The following is a 17,966-nucleotide window of genomic DNA, read 5'->3' as shown; positions in this document are numbered from 1 at the left end:
TGGATGATTGGGAAGGTATGTGAACAGATGTGTGAGTCGTAGGGGATGTATGGAGGGATGGTTGGTTGGTTGGTTGGATAGGTAGGGGTTGGAGGAATGGATGGATGGATGGTTGGGTTGGTAGGTGGATGGACGGTGTAGGTTATTGGATCGAGGTATGGTTGGGTAGGTAGTGATATGGATTGATGGTTGGGTAGGTAGGTGGATGGGCATGTACGTGATTGGATGGAGGGATTGTTGTGTCGGAAGTGAGGTGGGTGGATCAGTGCGATGGATGGATGGATGGATGGATGGATGGATGGATGTGTGGACAAATAAACACATTGGAACAAACATTTTTGTTGTAGCTTTTTTTTTTTCACCATTCAGGCCTTCTATTGCAAACACACACACAAGAAGAAATGTTTGCTCAAATGTTTGAGTTCCTGTTTGAATTGAATCATGCTCTTTGTTTTCGTTGTCAAATAAAAACATATTTTTGTTTTGTCTGTAGTCATAACCACTGAAATCTGCAGTTAGACATTGTATATTCAGTCTATATACCCATTATTGTGTTTGTGAAGGTCACAAGCCTGAGGGAAGCTGAAAATATTTATGCTACAAGTGTATATTTGAAGCAAAGGTTACAAACACACACAACCAGGGAGCTGCGGCCACATTAGCATAAAAATGTTCTGACATTCACACCGGCCCTGGTTCATACAATACAGGCAAGGGTTTAAAAAAATCTTACTTTCAAATTTATCTACTCCATCTTTGTTCAGTTCCACAGAACCTAGAGGAAAGGGCTGAAAATGATTAACATCAGATTTGCTGAATTTTCTGGCCAGTAGAGTTTATTATGTTGTTGTACCTCTAGAAGGAAATTGATTTCGCTTCCATGATCCATTGCACATTGTGGCTTGTTCACAAGTTTTAACATTGTACACATGAAGAAAGTTAAGTAGTTTTCGAGTTCTGTTAAGCGTTAAAACCTGCAGAATGGTTTTATTGTATTGGCAAAGTACTGCTTGTAATCATCTTTGAGCCGTCTGCAGCTTTTAATGTTGTGGTTGTTTATTTATTCATTTTTAGAGTCCACGGTGTTCATCCCTTCAGCTACGTACTCAGTTGAGGAAGACGTCGGAGAGTTCCTGATTCCCGTTCGCCGGTCTGGAGATGTGAGTCAGGAGCTGATGGTCATCTGTTTTACTCAGCAAGGTATGTCGAGAAATTCACACCACTGTGCTGTTTACATTGTATATTCTCCTTACTTGTTTATTAGGAAACATTTCTAGCCTTAATCGTTCATTTGTATCCAAACTTTCCGTGTTTTTTTCAACGATATTACAAATTTGCTGCATTTTCCTTCGTAATCCAACCATCCGTCATCTGTTACATCACTGACATTGACTTAATTGACTGAGAGTGTCTTCTAGATCCAGATCCAGATCCTAGTCCATTAATGTTTTAAAAATGCCTTTGGACTTGAAATAACAATAATAAATAAAACATACTGTGTAATTTGAACTATAACTTTGATATGAAATATTTCCATGCAATAAAATTTGCTTTGTTTTTTTTTGTTTCCAGCTTTTTTTATTTTCCTGGTCTTTACTTACAATCTGCATTTTTCAACAATTTCCTTTAAAGCAATGCAAATAAAGTGTACTTAGTTTGACCATAATGGTTTGTCTTGATTAGTTAAGGCTTGTTAGTAGTTTATTACAGTTGTTTTCAGATAGCTATAAAAACTACAACCTTCTCCTTTGTTGTATAATTCACAAGGAAACACCAGATATTCAGTCAGTGGCGTATCCTGTCCTATTTAATCCCATAAATCTGTTCTCATGCCTTTTCCTGCGATCGTTAGGTATAAAAAAAAAACTATAAAATAACCATTACAACAATTTACCTAACACTGTTTTCCTCGTACCCTGCAGGCACGGCCACTGGCACCGTCCCCACTACAGTGCTGTCCTATTCGGACTATATCTCACGTTCAGAAGAACATATCAGTGTTCTACGCTTCGACCGAGATGAAATAGAGAAGGCATGCCGTGTGGTGGTGATCGACGACTCGCTGTATGAGCCTGAGGAAACCTTTAACGTCACCCTCAGCATGCCCATGGGGGGTCGCCTCAGCCAGAAATTTCCCACCACCAGGATCACCATCCTGCCCGACTCTGATGACGGTATGGAGCTCAGTCTTCTTTATTTTTTAGGCCGTTTTTTTAACAGTCGGATCCGGTCTTTAAGGGTTATTTAGTAGTAGTGAGGAGTTCTTATTGAGATTGTGCACATTAGTATTCAGAAGTCAGACATAACTATGGACTTAAGTACTACTCAGACAGTTGCACAAGAGATGCATGTGAGGCAGAGTTGGTATAAAACAAAGGCGTGTATCAGTTACTCATTATTCTGACCTTGTGCTTAAGCCCATATTTCTTGCATGAGATCAGCTTGAGTGATGAGCAGTGATGAGCAGTCCAGAAATGCTCTCAGACTGATCTAACCATTAAATACATCATGCTGAAATGTATAGATTTAATTTAACAAAAATAATTTATAAAAAAAAATATTTGATAACGTTAAGCAAAGTCGATCACTGCATCTTCATTCGAAAAATCCTGATGAAGCTATTTTTTGTTTCATTTTATATAGAAACAAAAATGATCGACTACATCAAAATGGACTCATAATAAAAATGTCTTATGTTCTGCATACACACAGCAGGTACATGACCTTTATCTTGACCTTCATCTCATGAACAAATAATGAATTGTGTCCAATGTATTTAGCTTTGTGTGCTTTTGAAATGGGGGGGGGGGCATGGTGGCTTAGTGGTTAGCACGTTCGCCTCACACCTCAACGGTTGGGGGTTCGATTCCTGCCTCCGCCTTGTGTGTGTGGAGTTTGCATGTTCTCCCCGTGCCTCGGGGGTTTCCTCCGGGTACTCCGGTTTCCTCCCCCGGTCCAAAGACATGCATGGTAGGTTAATTGGCATCTCTGGAAAATTGTCCATAGTGTGTGTGTGTGTGTGTGTGTGTGTGTGTGTGTGTGTGTGTGTGTGTGTGTGTGTGTGTGAGTGGGCTCCCCGTGACCTGAGAAGTTCAGATAAGTGGTAGAAAATGAATGAATGCTTTTGAAATCAAAGAGAATGGAATATAGTTTAATTCAACAACAATAATTGTGGAAAAACACTATTGTCCACTATTGAGTTTTTTTTTAAAGCCATTAGTCTGTGAAGATAAACTGTAATTGAATGAATAGCATAAAATAGTACACTTTTTATCCGTGCTCTGTATATGTGCTTTTCGTTTCTACCTGTAGTTTGTGATTTTTTGCATCATTCCTACACTCTTTGTACCATAACTTTATTAAGCGTTCTGTGTTTAAAGTAAACACCACTGCTGTATGCTGATTATGCAGTTTAGCTCCAGTTTAAATTCACCACTGGTGAAAAAGCCTTTGGTCATTTTGTCATTTCACACCTCGTTCTACAAACCTTGAACGTCATCGTAAATCAGGTCCGGCGTTCTGCTCAGTTAAATGTAGGAGGAATCGATGCCGTCGACTGTGAAAATGAACAATATATCGAGTGTGAAATTAATCTGGAATTACGTTTTTCAGATATATTTGGTGTTTACAGCTTCAGCCACCATAACAGAATGGAAACAGTGCAGTCATTTGTACAGTTTGGAACATATGTAACAGATCAAGACGTCGTCTGGTCCTCTTTGTTCCGTAAACTCGATTTTATCTCGATTATTTGCCAGCCTCAGTATTTCACAGCATACAGTACAGTGTGTGTTCTTGCTGTTAGCAAAAGCTTTCAGGTGGATAACTCTTACTGACATTTCAAGGTGTTTCTGTTAAAGACTGTCGGCTTTAATATGAGAATATTTACATTTATATTGGTTGATTATTGAGATCTGCCATTATAGGGGATGATGAATAATTGCACAGCTGGCTGTCCACTTTATTAGCCAGCTGTATGTTCCTTGCATTATCATGACTATCTAATCCTGTGACATTATTTTCGCATTTATTTATGTATTGCAATGATCCAGCTGTTTATTTTCATATCTGAACGAACACAATTGAGTTTTCGATTTCTTTGGTATAATGTTTCAAAAAAAAAAAAAAAAAATCATTCAATCATATCAGTCCTAATATTTTCCCCCAAGATTGAAATCTTATTTTTTTTTAACAGTTGTATAGTTTGTTACCAAATGGCTATGGCTTTGTATCTTGCTGCTTTATGCATGTCTTTCCCCTCTGAGACTTTTTAGTTATTTCCCAAAAAGAAACTATAATTAAATAAAAAGTAAGATGTTAACATAACCACATACTGTACCACTGACGGTGTTATGTCTATTTCCAAAATCAGGACTTCTAGTAAAAGTGAGGAATAGCAGCGGTTATATGTGCAGCGTTAATACGGCCAGCGTTAATACTTTATAGTTCCGATAAATATAGTATAGACATTAAAGTGAAATATATTATATATTGGGTATAGATCGAGGGTACGATTAAAATTTAAAGAGTAGAGTAGGCATAAACACGGTGGCTGAATATAGAATATTTTATGATGGTATGAACCCATGATATATATATAGTGGTATCCCATCCAAGGTCTTGGTCTGTTCCTTCCTTGTGCTCAGTGATAGGCTCTAGATCTAATGAAACCAAGACACCTAATTAAGATGAGTTAAAGAAAATAGTATGACTTCATTAATGTGCTGTGACTAAAGACTAAACTCAATGGTTTGCTTTAATTAGTGTAAAACCAGAAATCTGTTAATGAACGTTTAAAAACAGGCAGACGTGTTTCTAATCATAGAAATATCCACAATAGTATGTGAAACTAACACAAAGAAAATATCAGTCTAATCAGACTTCAAAAAAAAAGTTAAATGCATGCTTGCGTCAGAGCTGGGCAACTAAAGCTCCTCCCTACAGATGGGTGGCAACATGTCCTCAGGACAGCAGGAGGCAGACCGATGGTTCCATTGCTGACAGAAGGAGATGGTGTGAAAGGGGTTCCTGCAATGGCAGGAGGCAGCATGATAGCAGGAGGTACACCAATGGCTTCTTCTGCGATAACAGGAGCAGGAGACGCATCAGCATGGTCATTGGCTAGAGTGATGAAGTGTGAAGGCTATCTGGAGTTGGTGATACCATAGGTTAAAAGTTTTGGGCTCTGGAGGCCATTGGAAAATGTGTCGTAATATCACACACATGGTTGAAATGCTTAAAGAGCAAACACAATCAGGCAGCAAACTAATAACAGATCAGCTTAAGTAGAAAAGGGAAAACCATGACAAATTCTTCAGTCTACAGAAGCATGTTCAGATCAGCTCTTAAACTTCATGGAGGATGTTTCAACATTTAACCGGACAATGGCAGAACTACAGAAAACATTTTACAAATGCAACTATGGAGATAGGTTTAAATGTGGAATGTTTTTGTCTAGCCAGTTCTGTCACCAAATTAGTGACCTACCGAGCATTAACATTTATCGAAGACGAGCCTTGTGGTAAAAGAAAAAAAAGCCCTACAGTAGGAAGGATCCAGGCCTTTGCTGTGATATGTAGGAGTTCATTTGTCTAATCACTCCTAGTCCTCTAAAGTATGGGACAGTGCTTTAAAAAGGTTGTAATGACTTTATGCTTCACTTAAACATGGGCTTTACTTGCAAATTAAAAGTGACATTCTTCCCTGTAACCTATTTGTCATTGTTTCATTTCAAATCCAGTGTGAAATGAATCCAATAAGTGTTTCATTTCAAATCCAATGTACGGAGGCAAATCAACAAAAATTGTGTCACTGTCTAATTACCCTCAGCCTGCACCGCATTCGAGGCTTTGTTTGAGTACGGCTCAGGAATATGAAGGAGAGGTTACACTGAATGTTTCATTTAAATTCATGGAATTTATTGAACGCTGCTTCAAACCTTGAAACGATTTTCTACCTAGAATTCATGAAGCGTGAAAGCAAAGAATAGAAGAGGCACACCTGAAGGTATGGTGAATAGATGATTTTTCCAGTAGTGTAGTGACAGATATTCCAAAATGCTGTGATGATGACGTTTGAGTAAGCAGCTTGTGTGATTCTGTTTTTTTTTTCCTTCTGTTGTGGGGTCTCTGTTAAAGGTAAGGTCTCCGATTTTTGAAAGCCAATGTTGATATTTGAAATCACCAAAACAAACACGCCCCTAACCCGAATGGGTCCCACCCCTGTAATGATAGCTCCACCCACACATACATATGTACAGTAACCCAGGCAACAAATGTGTCTTTATCATAGCTGAAGGGAAGAATAATATGATTGCAGATAAACAAACAAGTAGTTATTTGTGTAGTAACAGCGTTTAGCTCAGGATTTATTGACTCAGGAAACTCCAATCTGTGAATATGTGGCCAACTTCCTGCTCCTTCAGTTCTCTCCAGCACTGGAAAGCTGATCCTATATTAACACGTCCTACTTCTTGCCTTATCGTAAGCCTTTCTTCGCTTTCTTTCTTTGTTTTTATCCTCCATGTCAATGTTAATACCGCTTTCTGCTAATGTCACACATGCGCACTGAACACTCTCTCCGCCGCATATTGACAAGACCCGCCCCTTTCTGCTCATTGGCTACACATTTGTTTTGATTTTTGTTTTGATTTTTGTTTAGTATTCGGCCCGACTCGGTTTTCTGAAGCATTTCTCAAAAATCGGAGACCCTGCCTTTAATGTCAAATAGTATAGGGAACGAGTGGGCATTTAATATGAAGTGGAAAAAGTGTGGTCCATTTTATTACATGGAACCAAACTGAAGCCCAGCCATCACATAGTGACGTAGCAGGTAGAATTGGATAATGACATAGCAGGTAGAATTGGATAAAAATGGCGGCATAAATAATTATTAAACTAGGCAGGTGTGTGCATGTGTGCATGCTTCCTCTTAGCATTACCTTATCGCTCATCTGCAGGCATAGTTAGGGGGGTGTTCTTTATCGTATCTCTCTCATGGTGCCTCTGTTGTTCAGCAACACCTCCGGGCTTTTGGTTGTCCTCCCCTTTTCTCACATCCCTTTTCCTTCCCTACACCCTAGTCCCTCTAACTTTTTCAGCCTAGACAGTACATACTGGGTGCAACAGTCATTTTACAGATAAAGGAAAGGCTACTTCTTATTATTTTTTGTTCCCCTCAGGATAGAGAAGTTTTCACTTAGTACATAAAGTGTAGTGTAAATGCGTCATAGTTACGTGTTCAATTTGCTTTACATTTTAAACAATTGTCAGAACGTAGCTTTAAAGTTTAATCTAGAAAGCAACAGTAGCAAGAGAAACACTCCCTGAAGAAACCAGACTTGGGAGAACACAACCCGGCTGTTTTAGATGCCACAGAATATGATTATAAATCATTACTACTGCCACTGTTGCTTGCTCATCTACATGTTGTGAATATGAGGTCTGCTCTAAGCAAAGGACAGTGTTTTTTGTGAGTTTACCCATTTCAGAAATCTGCTTTTAGATAATATGTTGTAGAAATAAATTGAAGCTGATTGTAAATAGAGGGGGCACGGTGGCTTAGTGGTTAGCACGTTCGCCTCACACCTCCAGGGTTGGGGGTTCGATTCTCGCCTCCGCCTTGTGTGTGTGGAGTTTGCATGTTCTCCCCGTGCCTCGGGGGTTTCCTCCGGGTACTCCGGTTTCCTCCCCCGGTCCAAAGACATGCATGGTAGGTTGATTGGCATCTCTGGAAAATTGTTCGTAGTGTGTGAGTGTGTGAGTGAATGAGAGAGTGTGTGTGTGCCCTGTGATGGGTTGGCACTCCATCCAGGGTGTATCCTGCATCGATGCCCGATGACGCCTGAGATAGGCACAGGCTCCCCGTGACCCGAGAATAGTTCGGATAAGCGGTAGAAAATGAATGAATGAATGAATGAATGTAAATAAATAGTAGCCTACAGTACTATGGACATGTAGTTACGAAGCATTGTTTACTTTATTCAGATATTCTCCATTGCTAGCTGAAGTTTGGTCACAAGTGCTGAAACTACATGTAGAATTTAAAACATACTGTAAGCATTAATTATCGCTGAAGTGTTTATTCCTCCATATTCATTACAGCACAATGAAATTCTTTTCTTCACACATCCCAGCTTGTTAGGAAGTTGACTACAGGATGCTAATGGTAAAAGAATAGTGTGCAAGTAACTCCCATTACACCGTGATTACTAATTGAAAATAATTAATCCATCCTGCCCTCTAAATGAAAATCACGACTCCCTGTTGAGAGATGAAGAACCACGGTCGAGGAGATCATTTGTTTTCACTTTGAGCCAGTCGAATCCTTATTACTCCCGTACTTGTCTGATAGATAGATAGATGCTCGTTTATCAGCGTAGCAGTATAAGTAACATGCTACTCCAACTCTTAGCAGCATGTTCATCTATTGTAACCTAATCCACTTAACGTTTGGCGTGATCGTTCATGGTAATCTCTGAAGAATTTGCAGCTGCTGTCCTGAATGGAGATTTGTCGTGTTGATGGATCTGAGCTACCGTGTAATTCTTTCTGGAAGATCTTCACGCTGGTTGCATTTGTATTCTAACTAAAATTCTTTAGATGAGCCATTTGGTGAGAGATAGGGCAAGTGATCATCACAGCAACGATTAAGTCGCTCGTTTTATTTTAAATATAGGAGATTCCGATCAGATAAGACTACATGTTGAGTTCATCTGGATAACAAAACTAACAATTATTGACTATGATATACAAGATGAATGAATGTTGGAAGGTGTAGCATTAGCAGCACAGTGACATCTAACTGCAGGAGTCCAGAAAAGTTTTTTTACACGCCAACTTTTCATATTCAATGCTGCAGTTGACTGGAATGAAAAACATCTCCAATTCCCATACAGATACAGGGTTGGAATGGTGCCTGGTTGTTTTGAAGCCTTCAACAGAATGCATGTGGATACTGTGGAAATTGATTTGTGGATCACGTTGTATGTGAAAACGTTGCCTCATTGGTCGTAACAAATGTGTCTGGACCACTTGCAGACATGGAGGAAATAGAGCTGCATCCAGATTTTTTCAGCATTCTTTCACATGCATTTGATAGTTTTACTCATTCAATGGTTATTAACATTAGATGTCAGGGCAAGACTGGGAAATTATGCTTTAAATTAAGATATTGAAATTTCTACAGGCAAAGCTAGTCTGTTATTTCACTCATGGGCAAAATATACTCAAGGCCATTAAATAGGCTACTGACTAAATGTTCAAATAATGATGCTAAATAATTCTTTATAATCACATTTTTAATTTGTTCACATACATGTGGTATTCACAACACATTTAAAAAGAATTATTATGATGTGTTATTGGTCTTTACTAAAATCATTTTTCTTCATGGCCAACTTGGCTTTGGACAAATATGTTGCCCTTCATCTAAAATTAGTAATGATTTACTTACCCTGGTTTAACCATTAGTGATTCATTCATGGGTATATAAATAAGACACATCGGTTTAAAGTGGCTGTGTTTTTGCTTTAAACTCATGCCGCATGTTACTTCAGTTGAATAATGTTATTGAGTCTAAACAGATTAAATCATGTTTTGAGTTTTGAACATGAATTAGAATGTACATGAATATTTTGGGGGTCACAGTGGCTTAGTGGTTAGCACGTTCGCTTCACACCTCTAGCATTGGGGGTATGATTCCCGCCTCCGCCTTGTGTGTGTGGAGTTTGCATGTTCTCCCCGTGCCTCAGGGGTTTCCTCCGGGTACTCCGGTTTCCTCCCCCGGTCCAAAGACGTGCATGGTAGGTTGATTGGCATCTCTGGAAAATTGTTCGTAGTGTGTGTGTGTGAACGAGAGAGTGTGTGTGTGCCCTGCGATGGGTTGGCACTCCGTCCAGGGTGTATCCTGCCTCGATGCCGATTGACGCCTGAGATACGCACAGGCTCCCCGTGACCCAAGAGTTCGGGTTAAGCTGTAGAAAATGAATGTATTTTGTGTTATCTGTTAACCCGGGTTATCTGTTTATTAGACCAGAGAGGGTAAACAAAATGAAATATTAAGTTTGGCACCATTTTATTTTTCACCCAGTACATCTAGTCTAAGGGCTACCAGTTAATGACCCCTTACATAGTGTCATTATATAGACAAATGGGATTCATCATTTTGTCATTATAATTTGTGCTACAACACATCGAGGACTGATCATTCTCTCTTTCCTCAGTCTCTATAACCACGGCTTAACTAGACGTGAGTGCGGGATCTTTTCAGTGCGAAGAGAGTCCCTGATGGCTTTAATCTTTCAGATAAAAAGAAGAAAGGTGTTTGTGTGTTATCAGGAACAGCGCTATCCAAGCTTGAAGTTCTGTTAGTGCTGGTAAGTGACAATCGGAAGCCTCTTAAGCGTATCAGTTGGCATGCTGATCCTGTCTCACACCGATGACTTTGTCTGGAATGAATAAACAGGGTGGTGAGCAGCAAGGCTTCGTCGCGACACCCTTTGTGTATGCTTTTATTGTTATCTTGCTCTGCAAACATGAGCCTTGGCTAGTGGCAGTGCTGAGGAGAAAAAAAAGGAAAGAATAAGAAGGATGGGGGGTGGGGGTGGGGGGGTGGGGGGGGGTTCACTGCCTGAAGCTGCAGTCTGACAGCAGCGTTCCTTCCGTTCCAACAACGATGAATGCACCTGAAACCTAATCGCCTGTTTTTAACACAACCAGACATAAGTCAGATTATTAGCTGGCCAACTTCCAGCAATATGAAATCAGTCCAGGTCTCGGTGACAGCTTCGGCACTACGTGCAGCATTCTTCACAAAAAATGAAAAAAATAAAAAAATAAAAAAGAAAGAGTTGGCTGGTGTCTATGGTTACTTGGTTTATTTTTACCTCTAGCTGTCAAGTTGTCAATGACCTCAGACTTCATGTTTCAAACTCTTAAAAAAAAAAAAAAAAAAAAAAATCAGGGTTTTTTTTGTTTGTTTTTTTAAATCTTACTGTAATCTTTAGAGTTTCATGCTCTACAATTATTCTCGTCATTTGGCACTAATAAAGTGTCGATTTTTAAAAGGATCAAAGTACATTATGTTTATTTATTTATTTATTTATTTATTTATTTATTTATTTATTTATTTATTTATTTATTTATTTATTTTGCATTTTAGACAAAATAAAGGGGTCTGCTTATTAAAACTTAGTCAAAACATGTACCCATATTTATTTGTTTGTTTGTTTGTTTGTTTGTTTGTTTGTTTAAAACGAGAATACTACAGCCAAAGCAAGAAAATGCTTGGTAGATAAAAGCTTGTGAAAGGAAGCACAAAAGAAACACAGAACTTGAAGCTGAAGAGGCAACCGAGAGTCACAGAAACCACAAAAAAATACACACTTTAAAGGACGGGAAATATGGCTTTGAATTTCAACATTTAAACATGCAAGAATTCCTAGTGTGTATAGACAAACATGATATAAACACTGACTGTTGAGACAAAACAAAAACTCAGGTGGGGGACCGAGAAAGGACAAGGTGCAAAAAATGACCAGGGAAAATTCAGGGGAGAAAAAGACAGTCATTTAAAGTAATTTAAAGGGTATTTTTTGTGTTGTTGTTGTTGCAAAAATTTGTTCAATTTAATCACTGAACTTTTTAATTAGAACTTAAGAACCGTGGTTAAAAGTGTGAAACAATATATATCATATCTGATATAGCTTGCTTCTCTTTGACATATTCACCTGTTTAGCCAATCCAGGCCCACCTTTGCACAAGCCTATTCTATTATACAGTATATTAAGGTAAACGCTGTGGTACAGAAGTATTACTAATTATTATTCTCTTACATGAAGCTTCTTATATTAGATCTAATTCAGGCCAGATACAGCATGTATGTCATTAGGCTCGTTTAAAGTGCTTTAACGTGAAATCAAGAATTCCTTTGTATGATCATATAATACATATTTTTTTTAAACATTAAGTACATTTCACAATTTCAGGATTACAGGAAACTACTTTGTTGTTTTTGAGAGATCCAAGTCCAGCTACAGACGTAAATGACAAAAATAAGAAACATAAGAAAATATGTATGAAATGAAGAATATTTACTGTTTGTGGAGGCAGTCTCCAGTGACAGTGCTTTAACATTCTGAGGAAAATAATGGCAACTATAGATTTTCCATCATAGGAAAGTATTCAGAATGGAGAGGTTTCTTGGTAATATGATGACTATATTTTATTCATTTCAAATGGATGGTAAGATGGATGGAAGGGTGGAAGGAAGGAATGAAGATTTTTGGATGCAAATAATAAAGCAATGTATTAATTATTATATTTTTATTATAAATCATTTAACTTTGTGATGGTGTTTCCCTATAATGTCATGTCCAGCCATAATGTATTCCTAGCTAGCTTGTTTAAACGTGTTTTAGTCATTCATAGGTTACACAATTAGTACATAACATAATTTCCTTTCCATTGTCATCCAAATGAGGATGAGGTTCAGTTCTCAGTCTGAGTCACAGGGAGTTTTTTTTTCCTCACCACCGTCACCTCAGTCTTGTTTAGAACGGATAGATGTAGCTTACATTTTAAACTTTAGTTTTTTTCTGTTTCTACAGTATGTGAAAGAATAATTTACATCCATTAGACAACTCAGTTTTTTAGCTCAAATATCATGTTGTTTAACCTTTTTCTCTATATTGTTCATACACTGTATACCTAAGGTCATTTTTTAAGAGGTAAATAAATTGTGGTGCAATCTATTAAAAAAAAAAGAAAGAAAGAAAGAAAGAAAAAAAGAAAAATTCTTGTCTTGGCTTGCCTGAATTTGATCAGTGTAATTTAATCAAGAGTTCTACATGATGTCTGATGTACAGACATGGAGTATTTTGGACTGTTAAGTAGGTCTGATTCATATCCAGATCTTGTAAAAGTGTTTAAAGAAATGCCGACGGTAAAGAATTTGAGCCACCTGTTACTGCCAGTGAGGTTTTGAGCAGCTGTTAGTAGTCTTGTCTACAGCCGGTCTTAACACATGCACACAGTAACACAGTACACGTCTTTACTGCACGAACCGTGCTCATTGTAAAATACAGCTAGGGAAATGGTGATGGAGGAGATGGCGGTTGTGCGAATGAGCGCTTTCGGAGCTGCGGGTCACACGTAGCTGTCCGATCCCACTCGGTTACTTTAGAGTCAAATCAGCATGCGGTGCGTGCAAGCTCAAAGACTCCGGCCCCAGGCGACCTCCCAGGCGCTGCTGTAGACATTGTATCCTTCATTCATCATTAAGCTATAAGTATCTTCTTTGCTGCATGCTCTCAGTTTCAGACTTAACAATTTCAGCTGAGGTGCCAACCTGTCTACATGACTGCGTTTTAAGAATTGGTTCATCTTTAAATAGTGTAAGATGACACATTTATTACTTTTCACCTTCACTTGAACATGTTTATGGTGCGTTCAGTTCATGTAGGAAAGATCGTATTTACGAGTTGAATTCTGGAGCTGAGAGAAAATTCATTTATTTTGGATGTTAACGATGTGTCCCGAGTATAGAGGTCTTCTCGGGTCTAAAGAAATGTAAACGACACAAAGTGACCCGGATCACTTTTTACCCGAACCCGACGTGCATGATTTATTTATTTTTTTAAGAAAGACCCGACCCGAGACAAACCCGAAAAAATTAGACCCGGGTTCGAGCCGCCCCTTTGGCAATTTTTTTTTAACCCGACTGGACCCGAACGGACCCGAATGCTGCATAACTCTACACTAAAGTATCCGCTACAGAGTGGATTCAAAACTGATTGACAGGTCTGTTTCAACGAAAATTAGCTTACCGCCAGCCACACGTCGCCAGCCACACGTCGCACACGTCTTGGCAAACAGATGAGAGGTTGGAAAAGAACTCGAGTCGATGCACACACACAAGATACAGTAGTTCGGGTCTTCTCGGGTCCGTTCGGTAAAAACACATCCATTTTAAATTACTCGAGACCCGACGCGGCTGTTATTATACCCGAACCGTGTCCGAGGCACACGTGAAACTTTTAGACCCGAACCCGCTCGGGTTTTCGGATCTAAGTGGATCCGTGAAGACCTCTAGTCCGAAGAAATACCGTGAAGCTGGTGGTGTGATTTGTAGCCTGTGTACGATTTGTAATTTGAGCAAATAAAATAGCTACGGTATGTCCTGAAAATTTTGCATTAGCTGTAAGGGGGATAATGACTAGTCAACTACTTTCACTTGAGTTCATTAATTAATTAGTTACGACTTGATTAGTAAAAAGTAGAGGTTCAACCCTTAATATACAGCTACAGTACTAAAAAAACCAACAGATTGGAGAAACTTCGATTTTTAACTCAGTGTTGTTTTGAATTGTGTCTGTTGTTACAAGCAGCCCACACATGTACAGTACAGTGACTAACATTCAACACAAGCGAAAGCCCACCCACAGCTGCTGTCTTATCTTATCGTTATTTCATACGCAACACGAGGCAGCATAATGTTTCGTATATTCAAAATAAATTCTGCGCTTCAGGTAGAAGGGACATGTTGTCTCATGCCGTCTTTAATTACCGTCTGATGCTGAATCCGTTCTCTGCATCCTGAAAGATCAGCTGTGAAACATGAAAATGCTTGTATATCATGATCAGGCATGCTAAGCGGATCATTAAACGTGTGTGGATAATACAGACGGAGTAGCGGAGCGGCAGAGCACACATCCGGAGAGACAGGAACGAACTAGGAGAAGGTTTCAGCCTGTTATTAGTGCTTTGTTCTCCGAGCCGAACCTGGAGCAATGGAAGCAGATGTGCAAAGGTGGATCTTTTCACCTTTTCTAACCTCACCCTTAAAAACCAGCTGCCTTTTTTTTTTTGTTCCTTCTGGATCCCGAGGTGCAGCCAAATTAGTGTAGTACATCATAGGATTGATATTGTTACTAGCCCTGTGAGAGTGATTAGAGTGTGAGCTTCATATAGGAAGGCTGCTGAACCCATCACTAAGAGCATCGATTCCTGTTACGACAGGGCATCGATTTATTTCAGACCTATTTATGTGATCTTAAGTCTGTGGAGAGAAAAAAAACTATATATATATATTGGGTTATTTCGATAGGTCACATTTTAGTACTGTAGGTACAAGATGGTGTAATATTCTTTACGCACATGAATACACAGACAGTAGATACTGCAACTCTTCATCGCTTACTGAAGATGATTGAATTTTTTTTTTTTAAGTCACTAAATCATGAATAAAATATGACCAGTTGTCCTTAATAAATATTCCTCCTCTCCATATTAATCCCATCTGACTTGAGAAATGGGAATCGTTTCTTGAAACCGGCCTCGGCAGTGCTTATTAAAAGAGTTTCGGTAATGTTGATGCCGTCTTTATCAACTCGGACTTATCGTTTCCCATCTTAAGGGCCGTTCCGGTGATTTATCAGCTCAAATAAAGTATGTTGAATGATTCATTTGGGGCAAAAGCAGTTTTTGAGTCAGCATGATGGTGCACTTCATGGGCTGTATTCATGAAAATTCGTAGTGTAAAAAGTTTCTCCTAGTGATAAAATTCTAAGAAAGGTCTCTTAAAATGAAAAGAAATTCCTAGTAAAGATATTCATAAAGCATCTTAACCCTTAAAAGCGCTCATAAGGTGAGAAAGTGCTAGAAGTAGTGAGGAGGAGTTCTTCTTTTAAGAGGCTTAAGAGTTTCTTTATCAGAGGAGAAAATGGCCGAAAGGTGAAAAGGGAGAAGAAATGTATTGTGTATATAATATTTAATAATGATAGTATGTTAATAAGAAGATACAGATTAGATCGTGTGGGGATTATTTTTGTGACCAATCATATTAGAGGTAACATCTCAGACACAGAGCTGAAATGCCAATACAGAAGAAATGATATAATTTGTCTCTATGACATTTCTGCTCTGTGTCAGAGATGTTCACATTTACATTACATTTATTACATTCATAACATACAGATGTTAGAACATCTGTAATATGATCGGTCAGGAACGTAATCCCTACACGATATAAACTCAAATATCTTAACATAGAGACAAAGCGAAGGCTTAAAATAGACCAGATTTTAAAGCTCTCCTAGTTTTTTATCAGACAACCAATCACAGTCTTCAAAACCATGTGTCACCTAGTAACAGGGTTAAGCCCCGCCTCCTCTTTAAGATAAAAGTTGTATTTTCTTTGCTCAGAGCTGCTCTGAGATCACTGAGTGCTCCTGAATCACTCTTAAGATTCCTAGTTAGACGTTTTACAGCTAAATTAGGAGCTCTCTGAGATCATTCTTACAATCTTTATGAATTTTGCTAATAAAATAGTTAAATATGTTTAGTTGTGATGTTGTTTTGCTGTACATGAACCATGGAAATTGTCAAGTAAATGATGTAAAGCTACATTGCTTTTGCTTCTATATATAGGTAAAAGAAAATGATTAAAAAAAAATTACTTTCTATAATGCACTTGTTCCTGCTTAACTGATTCCTGGAAATTCTCATTATCTATCTCTTTCTCTCTCTCTTTTTTTATTGATTTACAGATTTGTCATTTTTGGCATGATCTTCGAAGTATCGACAAATTGAAAGGAAGCAATGGTTGTTTATTTAACTGATGTGTATCTATCTTTTATTGAATCTTTTTTTTTCCCCACTAAAATCTCATGTACGACTCAGTGGTTCCCGAACCCGTCATTGCAGCACAACCAGGTGACTTTTAATTTATTTCGACTCCTGGAAACCACAATCCATCATTCTAAAATGTAAGTCCATGAATAATTGCAACAGAAATATAATGGGAAATTTTATAAAAAAAAAAAAGGTTCTAGAGAGGGCACGGTGGCTTAGTGGTTAGCATGTTCGCTTCACACCTCCAGAGTTGGGGGTTCGATTCCCGTCTCCGCCTTGTGTGTGTGGAGTTTGCATGTTCTCCCCGTGCCTCGGGGGTTTCCTCCGGGTACTCCGGTTTCCTCCCCCGGTCCAAAGACATGCATGGTAGGTTAATTGGCATCTCTGGAAAATTGTCCGTAGTGTGTGAGTGTGTGAGTGAATGAGAGTGTGTGTGTGCCCTGTGATGGGTTGGCACTCCGTACAGGGTGTATCCTGCCTCGATGCCCGATGACGCCTGAGATAAGCACAGGCTCCCCGTGACCCGAGGTAGTTCGGATAAGCGGTAGAAAATGAGTGCGTGAGAATGTAGAGAAAACTTGCGGATGAAATAAAATTCAGACTGTTGCCTTAACTTTACTATTTTGTTAACTTTTTTTTTTACATCAAGATCATAGAAAGTCCAGAACAGCACTGTGCTTCCTCAAAGAGATAATGAAAGTGTAATGACATAAATCCTAGCATCATGCATGAAATTGTTGCACTGATCATTAAGTGAACCGCTCACCTTCTCCTTATATATTTTTTCCCTGCCTTCTTTGTGATGCCGGCCCTCCCTGAACCTGCTCAGACGTGATTTAGATCCATCAGAGACGAACAGTTCGCTATTACAAACTGACCTTCAGTAAGAAATAATCTGCGTAATTTAGATGCTGCTTTTTCATTTTCTTCTCATAGAAATGGGTCATAAGATTAACCAAACCTTGCTTTTCTGCTGTTCTTTTTTTTTCTTCTTTGTTTTCGGGAGAAGAAATCCCTACAATCATGCGATGGCAAAGCTGTAGAAAGTTCATTCCATTAGCGAGTGAGAATGTGTGAACATCACCCTGTGCTCCTCAGGGATTTACTGCCAAGTGCAACCCCTACACACACACACACACACACACACACACACACACACACACACACACACACACACACACACACACACACACACACACATACAACCACTGCCCTTTCCTGCTCTCAATCTCACCACGCTCAACAGACTTCTCACAGTCGCGTCTGCAATGCTCATCTCTCTCTCACGAACGCGACTAGACACACACTCCCTCGTCCTCTCTGCTCTCTCGAACC

At 39.0% G+C, this 17,966-nt stretch overlaps 1 protein-coding gene across 3 annotated transcripts in view; it reads left to right on the top strand.

Annotated features, from left to right (window-relative positions):
- Nucleotides 1–17,966, top strand: part of frem2b (FRAS1 related extracellular matrix 2b) — a 153,295-nt gene that overhangs the window by 57,098 nt on the left and 78,231 nt on the right. For all 3 annotated transcript variants that reach the window (XM_047820668.1, XM_047820669.1, XM_047820670.1), the window contains exons 5-6: nucleotides 1,075–1,200; nucleotides 1,923–2,174. In XM_047820668.1, coding sequence (XP_047676624.1) covers nucleotides 1,075–1,200; nucleotides 1,923–2,174 — 378 coding nt within the window. The remainder of the gene's footprint in view (nucleotides 1–1,074; nucleotides 1,201–1,922; nucleotides 2,175–17,966) is intronic.

The sequence above is a fragment of the Tachysurus fulvidraco genome, chromosome 11 (assembly GCF_022655615.1).
Source record: "Tachysurus fulvidraco isolate hzauxx_2018 chromosome 11, HZAU_PFXX_2.0, whole genome shotgun sequence".
NCBI lineage: Eukaryota > Metazoa > Chordata > Actinopteri > Siluriformes > Bagridae > Tachysurus > Tachysurus fulvidraco.
The sequence above is the reverse complement of the archived record's forward strand: the minus strand, read 5'-3'. Positions and strand labels throughout refer to the sequence as shown.